At 51.3% G+C, this 11,640-nt stretch overlaps 1 protein-coding gene across 1 annotated transcript; it reads left to right on the top strand.

Moving 5' to 3' along the window:
• Nucleotides 1–4,553: 4,553 nt before the first annotated feature.
• Nucleotides 4,554–11,188, top strand: IRF1 (interferon regulatory factor 1). The gene is made up of 10 exons (XM_017833904.1): nucleotides 4,554–4,657; nucleotides 5,864–5,955; nucleotides 6,723–6,822; nucleotides 7,025–7,201; nucleotides 7,529–7,578; nucleotides 7,703–7,838; nucleotides 7,995–8,120; nucleotides 8,704–8,747; nucleotides 9,550–9,685; nucleotides 10,151–11,188. The coding sequence occupies exons 2-10, from the start codon at nucleotides 5,869–5,871 to the stop codon at nucleotides 10,240–10,242; spliced, it is 948 nt and encodes a 315-aa protein (XP_017689393.1). The 5' UTR covers nucleotides 4,554–4,657; nucleotides 5,864–5,868; the 3' UTR covers nucleotides 10,243–11,188.
• Nucleotides 11,189–11,640: the final 452 nt, after the last annotated feature.

Below are 11,640 nucleotides of genomic sequence, written 5' to 3'. Positions count from 1 at the left end.
AACCACAGGACACTCCAACTCAGCTCTGCCCCACTGTGCCCTGGCCTTTTCAGGGAGGCTCAGGCTGCTGCAGGGCTGCACCCTCATTAGCAAACTCATCACAGCTGCCAGGTGCCTGCAGCTCACAGGACTTCCCTCAGCAAATCCTTCATGACAGCTCTGTGTCCTCCTGCAAGGTGGAGAGGAAATTAAGGAGCAGGGAAAGTCCAAAGACACAAGTCAGGTTCTTGGAATTTCCTTTATTCCCACCAAAACAAGCCCAGAATCTCATTTGGGTTTAGTTTAAAACTTCACCACTCCATCAGTAGGGAGAACTGGAATGATTTTGGGTCCTGAGATAGGTCTTTCCAATTCCAGGAAACCGTAAATGGCCCATCCCAGGATATCTTTATTGTAGCCTGCAGATCAGAGCACTTGCTGGCATTACATCATGCCTGGGCAGAGTTTCAACATTTCTGACATTCATTCTCCTGCATGTGCTTCAACCAAACTTCCTTTCTGTAAAAGAGGCATTTATAAGAAATGGAAACAGCTTGCAGAAAGCCCTGCACCTCACGGCTGCTGACCCAGAACCAGCAGTTTGGTTGTCAGCCCTGGTGCTTTTGAAGCCTGATGCTCCATCTCTGCTCCTGAAAAGTCCATTGTGCATTAACCCCTCACTGCCTGGAGAGCCCGTGGGAGGGACAGGCACTGCCTGCCCCCAGTGGCCCCTGGCACCAAACTGTGGCAGTGTTGGGTGCTCCATAGTGGGGAATTGTGACAATCCCCAGGGGCCCCAGATGGCTCCACAGCCATTTTTTTATGTCCCAGTTACTGCTCCAAAAAGAAAGGTTTGTTCCTGAGTTTGATGGGGAAAGGCGAGGAAGGCAGGTGGGAGAGAGAATGCGAAAGGATTTGCATTAGAGCAGGTTTCTCTTAAAGAAGGTAGAAAGGAGGAACAAACCCCTGCAGACTGGGGTATGGAAGGGCTGCTGAGGGCTGGTGGGCATGGGAAGGTCCTGATGCAGAGATGGAAGGAAGCAGCCAGGGCCACGAGGAAGCAGATAAGAGGCTCGCTCTCTCACCATGCTCCCACTCTTCCCCTCCACAACCCCCTGCTCCATCCTGTGGTTATTCACTCCTCCCACCCAAATAGTGCCTGGGCATGCAGACCTGAGGCTCTGCTGCCTCCTGGGACTCACTGGCAGGTCACCAGAGGCAGCTTTCTGTGGCAGCCCCTGTCCCCATCTCCTCATCTCCCCGTTGTCAGACACAGATTCCCCACTGTGGACCTTCTCCCCTGGTTGGATTCAGAGTCACAGGAAGGGAAAATCTTCAAAGCAAAGACTGCTATCAGCACTTGGTGTAATGCTCGAGACCTTTCCCCCACTACATCTTACAGATGCAGCACCTGAGGCTTCCCTGGATGCGAACATGGCTCTGGAGTCTGTACCCACCATTGCATCCACATTTGCACTGGAGTGTGTTGGTTTTCTGCCCTTCAACCCCAGCTCCTCAAACAGTGCTTCTGGATGTTTGGATCTCATGGCTTTGTCCTGTGGGCTGGGGTTGCCCATCTCATGGCACACGGGGATCCATATTAACCATCATTCCTTTCATACAGCACAGGATCAGAGCCACCCTGAGCTGCTTAACCAAGAGTGATGATGCCAGGGAACAAAGATCTGAGTTAGAGCCTCTATTCCCGATCCATAACCCTCCCTCCCTGGGGGCCATGCCAGGACTTCTATGGCTGATGCCAGGTCATATTTTTTTGCATTACTTAAATTACAGTCTTCTTAGGAACTCCTTATCTCAGGGCACTGCTGGATGAGATCGAGTTTGTTATACAACAAACACCACTTGCTCGAGGATTAGCTGGGGATTGCATTTTGTTTTAAACAAAAATATTATTAAATATTTCTTCTGCAGTAGGAAAAGAATTCTAGACTTGGGATCTCCCTGGATGAGGTAAAAGTGATAAAATATGTCAGTGACCTGCTTCTCTGTGGATAAATTGGGTGGAGCAGAAGGGCTTTATGGCCACCCGTTTACTGACTTCCTGAGGTGTGCAGATATTCCTTCTTCTTACTTTTATATGTGACAAATGTAAGTGCATATTCTTGCTGCATTAAGTAAGTTGCTGAAAGGGCAGTTAGTGCAGAGGAAGGACTCAGCTTAATAAGGAGGAGGCTTTGTAAGTGTGGGGTTAGGGAACCTGACACACAATAACATCGGGGAGACAGACACAAGTTGTTATTTCCTTGTTTCAGCTGAGAGAGAGCAAAAAGCAAACATAAGGCATCCCAGGCTGGGCAGGTCCTGCTCCATGGAAACGTGCTGTGCAGATACAGGACAGGACACAGATATAAAGGTCAATTAAGTTTCACTGAGTAGGATCTGTCTGGGTTGAAACCCAAGGAAAGAAGAGGAGATTTAGGGCTGGGGCTGTTAACCTTCCTTTGTGCATTTTTATTGTAGGTCTATTTATTTGGTGCCTGGAGTCAATTCCTGGGGAAGACACAGACTAAAACCAGCCAATAAGAGTCCCAACAGTGCTGAAGTCATGCATCAAAAGAAGTTACTGCTCAAACTTCAGGCACTGAAGGTGTGTTTGATACATTTGTATGCAGACCTTGGCCCATCAGACCAGGAAGCCCAGAATTCATTTTTCCTAAAGCTGGGGGAGGGCTGAAAGGAAACCATGGGAGGTTGGATCAAAAGCAATCAGCATAATCTTTTTTGTCAATATTTAGGTTGTATAAGAGGTGGTGTGACTATTTTTGCAGATGACATTTACATTGAAACCTCAAATATCTTCCGTCTTCCCTTTTCCAGTCCACTTTCATGTTACCTCCTGTTACTTTATATCTAGTATCTCTCCTACTTTGCTTACTTATTTAATTTACCTGATATATCTTTACCTGTGGTAAAAGCTCATTGGTGAATGGTGCCTCCCACAGCACAAAGACCCAACTGGAGGATCCTAATTACATAAGATAAATGTGTCCAGCAGACAAAAACCCATTAGTTTAAAGAAAGCATGGGACACCTACCAGGTGTTTCTCTGCTCTTAAAACCAAGTTTGGGCTTTTCTTTCATCTTTATGTTAAAAAAAGAGAAAACTTGCCAGAGCAGGCAGGCAGTGTGCTGGTGTCACACTCCTGCCTCAGCAGTCCATGTGTCTTTCTACCTCTCTCCCAGTATACCTTCCTGTTGCATAGGACTACAAACCTTCCTTGAAATGACTGAAGTAACTAAAAAAATTCTCTAATATTCTGCTGGATTGAAGGCACCTTGAAGACATTGCATGAAAATCTAATCTCACTGCCATACAGATCCAATGGATAGGAGAGAAATCCTGATGATTTCAGTAGCCTTCTGTCATGCCACCATTTCCCTTCCCCAGGCTTCACCCAAGCAGTTTTTAAGAAGAGACTGGATGGCTCTTAGTGCCATGGTCTAGTTGACAGGTTGGTGTTGGGTCATGGGTTGGACTCGATGATCTCAGAGGTCTTTTCCAAGCTAGTTGATTCTGTGATTCAGTGTGTGATTCTGTGATTCTGACCCCCTGCCATGGGCAGGGACACCTTCCACTACCCCAGGTTGCTCCAAGCCCCGTCCAACCGGCCCCTTCCAGAGATGGGGCAGCCACAGCTCCTCTGGGCAACCTGTGGCAGTGCGTCACGACCCTCCACAGCCCAGAATTTCTTCCCAATATCTAATTTGCACCCGTCCTCTGCCAGCGTGAAGCCATTCCCTGTGCCCTGCCCCTGGTCCGCTGAGGCCAGGCGGGTGACCCCGGTGTCGGTGCCCCGTGAGGGGCAGGCAGGACGCTCTGGGGACGGGCAGGCAGGATGCTCCGGGGTCCCGCGGGCTCGCTGTGAGGAGGGGCCGGTGGCCCCATCCCGTCCCATCCCATCCCGTGCCGGGCGGGGCCGGGCCGGGCCGCGCCCCCCCCGCTCCGCTGGCGCTGCAACGCCGTGATTTCCCCGAAGTGACGCGCCCGCCGCAGCCAATGGGCGGCGCGTCCGCCCCCCGCGCGCGCGCTGATTGGCCGGGCCGCGGCCGGGCCCGGGCGCGGGGAATCCCGGCGGCGCCGCGTTATACCCGGGGCGGGGAGCGCGGGGAGCGCAGAGCGCACCGGGCACCGCACACAGCGGCACCGCACACAGCACAGAGCGCACCGGGCACCGCACACAGCGGCACTGCACCGAGCGGCACCGCACACAGCACAGAGCACACCGGGCACCGCACCGAGCGGCACTGCACCGAGCGGCACCGCACACAGCACAGAGCACACCGGGCACCGCACCGAGCGGCACTGCACCGAGCGGCACCGCACACAGCACAGAGCACACCGGGCACCGCACCGAGCGGCACCGCACACAGCACAGAGCACACCGGGCACCGCACCGAGCGGCACCGCACCGAGCACCCAGCGAGACCGCACCGAGCACCGAGCGGCACCGCACACAGCGGCGCGGGTCAGTACACAGCGGCACCGCCGAGAGCACCCAGCGGCACGGCACCGAGCGGCACGGACCGGCACGGGTCAGCACACAGCGGCACCGAGCGGAGCGGCACGGAGCGGCACGGGTCAGCACGCAGCGGCACTGCACCGCCCAGCACCGCTCAGCCCCGCGCGGCTCGGCTCTGCCCGGCACACCGCAGTGAGGTGGGTCGCGCTGCGTCCCCTCCCATCGCTCACCCCCGCTTTGCCCACCGGTGCTCCGGGAGAAGGCGCCCCGCGGGCTCCGCGCGAGTGGCCCTGGGGCCACGGCTCGGCTCGACTCTGTTCGGCAAGAGGCGGTAGAGCCTTGGTCGTGAGGAGTTTTGGAGGCGGAGCGGGCGCGTCGCGTCGGCAGCCGTCGGGGGGGCAGCGGGCATCCCTCCTGCGGGCACCGGGCACCGCTCCTACGGGCAACGGGCATCCCTCCTGCGGGCAACGGGCACCGCTCCTACGGGCAACGGGCATCCCTCCTGCGGGCAGCGGCCGCGACGCAGCGCACAAGGCCCAGGAAGGGACCCTCGACCCGGGCTGTCACCCCGCACACCGGGCCGGGCACGTCCCTGCACAACTGTCGCTCCGCGGGCTCGGCTGGAGGTTCCGCTCCGCCGAGGAGCCCGAGCCGCCCTCCCCCGGGGCTGCCCCGGCGGACCCTCGCTCGGAACGGGCACTCTCCGGGACCTCCTCCCGCCCCGCGCCGACCGCGTTGCTGGTGAAAGTTGGAAATGCGTTGTTTGGGCAATCTCGGGCTGTTTGTCTTGGAAAACCACCGCAAACAGGAAATTATTTGTGCAGAGGAAGGGCCGGGATGGCCGCGCCGGCGGGGCCGGTCCCTGCGGCGGCAGCGCGGGCGCCGCTCCTCGGGACGTGTCGCGGTGGAATTGGGGGTCCCCGCCGGCAGAAGGGCCGCTGCGTCCAACCTCGCGCAACTTAATCAATAACAGACTTTGAAGAAGAGGGTTGTGCAGTGGCTGCTCTGGGGATCCCGCACCGGTCCCCGCGGCGGGACACCCGCACCCTCCGGCGGTGCCGGCCGTGGGCTCCCTCCCAGAGCCGGGGGTCGGGGCTGGGCTCCCCCTGCCTGCTCTGTCCCACGCAGGGCTCCCCACGCAGCAAGGGTTGAACACTCACCGCTGCCATCGGCCTCTTTGCCGAGCTCCAAACCCGAGCCGCGTTTTGGGGCTGAGCAGGCAGAGCAGGAAGCACTTCCCTCCTGGAGCAGGTGGGAGGCACTGAAGGAGAGTTAAGACTGCCAAAGTAGTGCTCGTTGGTGGTGTTGGTGATGCTGAGGGCACGGAGGGTACAGGAGGGGTAACACTGCACAGTGGTTAAAACAGTGCAGAGGGTTTGGCTGACCCGTTATTTCTTTCACAGCCAACATGCCAGTGTCAAGAATGCGCATGAGGCCCTGGCTGGAAATGCAGATTGATTCCAATCAAATACCAGGACTGATATGGATTAACAAGGTGAGACTGCTTTGTACTATTATCATCATTGTTAGTATTACTTGTTCTTAAATGACAGTAAGCACGGGTCAAGATCATAAGGATCATAAAGGAAAAAACAGGGAGAAAACTTGCCAGCATTATGTTTAAAAAACAACTATTTTTGTTTGCAGAAAAGGTAGCTCTGTTTGGTACACAGCGGAGTGGCTCCATTTTTTTTTTCTGGGAAAATTCCCAGGAGGGGAATGATAAATTACAATGAAAACAGTTTGAACACGGTGGAGTACCAAGAAATCTCCAAGATATCTTTTAACTCCTGTTGCCCACTTAACTGTCCCAATTAAGCAGCTGTTGTTACACTCCAGTTGTTCCCCGTTTTAAGATTTGGGCTGAAAGAAACTCCGTATTTTTTGATTCCTTCAGGACCTTATGGACAACCTAAAAAAGGGATTCTCTGCCAAAGTGCACCTAGAAAATATGCTGACATTTATGACATACTTATAGATCAGTTGCAATGTATTGAAATGATTCTGGGATAAAACTGATAATACTTGTTTACCTCTACTGCACTGTACCACATTTTTTTCCCAGTTTCAGAAATCATAAAAAGCCTTTAATACCATGAACAGAATAGATGGAACAATGGATATTTAATTAAAATATAGATATTTAATTAAAATATATAACATTTCTGAGCCGGTTCTGAGAACTCTTTGATTAAATCCATCATTCCAAACTGGTGTATGATGTTTCTTTTTTAAGTCAAATCTCTACTGGTTTAATTTCAGGATAAGAGGATATTTCAGATCCCATGGAAACATGCAGCTAAGCACGGCTGGGACATGGAGAAGGATGCCTGCCTTTTCCGGAGCTGGGCCATTCACACAGGTGTGTGCTGCCTTTACATTCCCATCGGTCACAGGAATATCTCACACAAGGCATTTTTTGCCTTGGCTTACACCTTACACCAGCAGTTACAGTAACTACGAGTATGTAGGTCAGAAAATAAAAATTTTGCCTTTTTTTTTTTTTGGGTGGGAAGAAGTGGCACTGCAAAGTCTTAAAGGCATACCCTGTCTCTTATTTACAGGAAGATATAAAGAAGGTGAGAAAGATCCTGATCCAAAAACCTGGAAGGCAAACTTCCGCTGTGCCATGAATTCCCTGCCTGACATCGAAGAAGTGAAGGATAAAAGCATCAACAAAGGCTCCAGCGCTGTCAGGGTTTACAGGATGCTGCCACCCTTGACAAAGCATCAGAAGAAAGGTAAACCCTTGGCAGTCCAGCTGAGGTTGTGCTGCTTAAATAACACTTAAATGTCCTGCTCTGTGCAGGCAGGGGGTGACAGACCTGTTGGTAGCACTGGTAATTCTGGGGTTACTCACTGGTTATTGCCACTGGGAACAGCTTGTACAAGTGGTTCCGTTTATCCCAAATTCTTTAAACGTGCCTGGAGGCCTCATCAGGAGGCAGTGGGGACTGGCTGCTGCTGGCAGTAGCCATGCTTGCTGAGCAGCTCTCGAGGCTGCAAGAGCTCACACTCACCTAAAACGTGCAGCTCTTTCTCACATTTGTCTTATTTTTATTTCCCAGAAAGGAAGTCAAAGTCTTCAAGAGAAGTCAGAAACAGGAGCAAGAGAAAGGTATGTGTCTGTAGAGGCAGCTGAAGAAGCTAGAGGTTTTGGTGGTTTTCTTGCTTAACTTTTTTCATATGGGAACTTGCCTGTTCTTAGACAAGCCTTTCACGCCGTGCCCTTGTTTCTGTAGCTCTGTGAAGAGGAGAGGCTGGAGGAGTCAGCAGAAAGGTTCCCCAACACCCCCCTGCCAGATGACCACAGCAGCTACACCATGCACGAGTACACAGGGCAGGAAGTGGAGATGGAGAGCACGTCCATGACCTTGGGTGAGATACTGCTCTCAGCTCGGGGCAGAGTGGAAAATGCCGCTTGTGCTGAACTCAGAGCTGGGTCCTGGGGTGGCTGTGCCATCAGACAGGCGGGGGGGAAGCAGAGGGGGTTGTCCCTGTCCCATGAGTGCCAACCCCTGGTGTGTCCCACAGACCTGTCCTCCTGCGAGGTGAGCGGCTCCCTGCCCGACTGGAGGCCGGCCCTGGACGTGCCCATGGCTGACAGCACCAACGACCTCTACCAGCTCCAGGTGTCCCCCCTGGCCTCGTCCTCCGAAGGTGGGCATTGCTTTTTTCCTACCCCAATCTTTCATTGGTCTGCAGAAGGCAGAGGGATGAAGGAGTACCCAAGGCAGCAGGAGAAATCAGTTGTTTTGCAGAAAAACCAACCTCCACCTGATAGATTTGGGTATTTGGAGTTACCAAACTGGCCGGGGTGCAGAGGGGAAGAGCTGCCACCTGCTCATGGCTGAAAGGCTCTGAAATGCCACTGCTCCAGCAGTGACAGTGGAGGCAGCCCTGCTTCCCAGTGGGGAAAAAGTGATTAACATGCATAGATCAGAGTGGTTCCTCCCCTGGGGTGCAAATCATCTTCCTCCTATCACCTTCCATGCCAAGTGGGCTCTGCTCTGTTGAGTCCTGGGCAGGTGTCAGAGCTGCTGTCAGAGTCCCAACATACAGCTGTTGAAGAGCATCAGAGATGAAGGGCTGTGAGGAGTCTGGGATGGGAGGAGTTAAGGGCAGTGGTGCTGTGTGACAAGGGAATATGAAGCAGGTTCTGTGGTGACGAAGCAGAAATATGAGGGCTTAAAGTTGACATCTATGTTTTCTTTTTTTTTTTTTTAATGTGCTTACAAAACAGTCACAGATGAAGATGAAGAGGAAATAAACCCAGATATTTTTAAGGTAAGACCAGCCCTTCTGGCCAGAATAAAATGGTCCAAAGTTGGTGTTTGTACCAAGAGAGGAAGGCAAGCAGGTGCCACATGAGCTGAACATACACTTATTTAATGAGGAAGCCTGAACGATTAAATATAAAAAGAAGGCTGCTTTGCAAATGTGAACTGGAGAGGATACACCCACTGAAATATTTACCCTTCATGTAAAAGCCAGAGGAAGTTACTGAGAAGTTCATAGAATCATAGAATCACAGAATTGTTAAGGCTGGAAAAGACCTCTAAGATGATCAAGTCCAACTGCCAACCCAGCAGCACCACCATGTTCATTAAACCCTGTCCTCAAGTGCCATATCCAGAGGTTTTTTTGAACACTTCCAGGGATGGACAGTCTGTTCCAATGCTTGAAAATCCTTTCCACGAAAAAATTTTTCCTAAAATCCAATTTAAACTTCCCTTGGTGCAACTTGAGGCTGATTCCTTGCCTCAGATTGATGTATCAGGGTCTGCAAAGGGCCTCCAGACTTTTCTATTTTGGCCTTCCCTCCACCTCTGATATGTTTGGCCCTTAATCTGCATTTCCAGACATGTCACACTCATCCCACTGATAAGATGGAATCAGGTGCTCCAGCCCTCCCTTTTACATTAACTTTTTTTTTTTTAAGCTGGGAGTAAAGCGAGTTTTACATAACTTAGCACAAGAAGATAGAAGTTGATCTTGTTGCTTACCTGTCATCTGATTGAGGGCGAGGAATCAGACATTGCACCCGTGGCAGGAAGGAGTTTTTAACCATCTACTTCTTCTCTTCCAGCTGCTTGTACCAGCCCAAGACTGGCACAACACCAGCATTGGTGGGAAGGGCTTTCTCACCAACGAGTCGGGCACCCAGACCATGTGCAGCACCTACAGCTACAAGGAGCAGGACGGGGAGATCGACACCACCTCAGGTACAGAGTCCAGGGAGCACCTACAGTCGAGGCCAAGGGATGACACACATGAGGGTTCCCAGGCAAGGCACTGATGGGGAGGCAGTGAAGGAATGCAGGAATTCACACGTCCTCATGTTCTGAGATTTCCAAGCAGTCTGTTGGAAGGCTGTGAGGAATTGGGTGATAAAAAGGAAAAGTCAAAAACACCTCCAGTAAGTGTGTCCTACAGACTTCAGGGTTATACATGCATAAGTTAGGTCAACTTTCAAGAACCCCTTTGCAATACAACTGAAGAATTCACTCTAGCAAACAGCTTAAATGGGACAGTCTAGTAGTGTTTGGTATATTTTAGTAAAATAATAGTCTAAGGTATTTGCTCACAGCTGAGAAATCTTTCAGTTGTTTTATTTTTTTTATATATCTATGCACTATTTTGCTTTTGCTGCACTGATTCAGTGCCCATTCTTGGTTTATTTTGTCTAGGAGAGGCAGATTTCAGGTTCCTTGACCAGAAAAGCAGCCTAGACTTCTCCTGGCTGGATACAGTGAGGCCTGTCATTCACTGTGGCTTGTAAACCCCTGGATCCTCCCACCACAAACTGCTCCTGGATAGAAACTTTGACAAGACTGGAGAGAATGGAAGAAACATCTTGTTACTGACCGATGAAAGTACCTTTTTGATTCCGTTTTAGCTTTGGGCCTGGAAAGGTTCCCATGAACAGCTCCATTATCAATCCAAGGAACCCCCTCTCACCAGCAGGACTCTGGCACTGGGGAGGCACCTGGTCCCTGCAGAGGGGAAGTTTCTCCTGGAAGGTGTCAGTGTGCCATGAGCCCAGCCTGGTGGGTCCCACAGGCCTGGGGAGCAGGTTACCACCCTCCCCACGTGGGATGTGACGAGCACTTTACCCACAGAGTGCCTGGGGGAGACACTGCAGACGAGTCTCTTACCTGTTAGTTTTGGTTGCTGCTTTACCTGTGCAACACTGGTGACACTGAGCAAAATGACTCTCATTACACTTAGTCAGGAAAATTGCACTAATGGGCCCTCTCTTCTTTGATTTACTCCATCATATAGCACATCTTTCAGATCTTTCAAACTGTGTACATAGTTTAGACAATAAAATGTGAAAATTCAGTTTAGGTTTTGCTTCCAGCTAGTCTGTTCCCCAAGTGCACTCCCAGGGTGCCCTCTGCTGTAGCCATGCCCCATCCATTTCCATGGAAGAGTTGAAGAGCTGCTGCACGAAACAATTTTGCACTGAGAAGGGCAGAGCTCTTTGCTTTTATCATGCCTTCCCTAGATCCCTCCTGGCACTCTCCAGGGATCCCTCCAGCACAGCACCCAAGCCATAACATCCTACAGCCCCCCTGGACCAGCCTGTGCAGGGAAGTGCTGGATGGATGAGGCTCTGGTTTGTGTGTAATACACAGGAACCAAATCACTAAGCTGTAACAGACTATTTTCTTGTACATTTTATTTTTGTATATAAAGTGTTGTATATTTGTTTTAATAAAATGTTTTATATATGACATGTTTACTTTTTCTCATGGGAGAGCTCTGAGGATGCGTTCCAGCTTCCTTGAAAATACCCAAACAGATGTGCAGAGACAGTTGGAGGGGTTTTTTCATGACTCATGAAAGCACAAGGAATTTAGTTTGCTCCTGTTTTCTGCCCCCCGCCCCCCTTTCCCAAGGGCAGTCGGTGGGTGGGATCCTTCTTGTCAGGAAAGGGAAACCGAGGTGCTGTGCATGTAGGGGGGGGTTGGTTTGTATTTGCCATCATCTGCAAGTCAGAGCAAGGTAACAGGCTACAGCAAAAATCACCTGCTATCAAGTCCCTGCTATGGACAACCCCTGTCAGCACTGCCATCAGCTCTGGGGCTGAGATCAGCAGCGAAGTTCTCGTTAAACACCTCAGGTTTGCCTAAAAAAGAAAGTACTCTTTCTCCCCTGAATATGCCCTTCCTCT

This window comes from Lepidothrix coronata, unplaced genomic scaffold (genome assembly GCF_001604755.1).
Source record: "Lepidothrix coronata isolate B3197 unplaced genomic scaffold, Lepidothrix_coronata-1.0 Scaffold223, whole genome shotgun sequence".
Lineage (NCBI taxonomy): Eukaryota > Metazoa > Chordata > Aves > Passeriformes > Pipridae > Lepidothrix > Lepidothrix coronata.
This window is presented reverse-complemented; position numbering and strand designations above follow the sequence as displayed.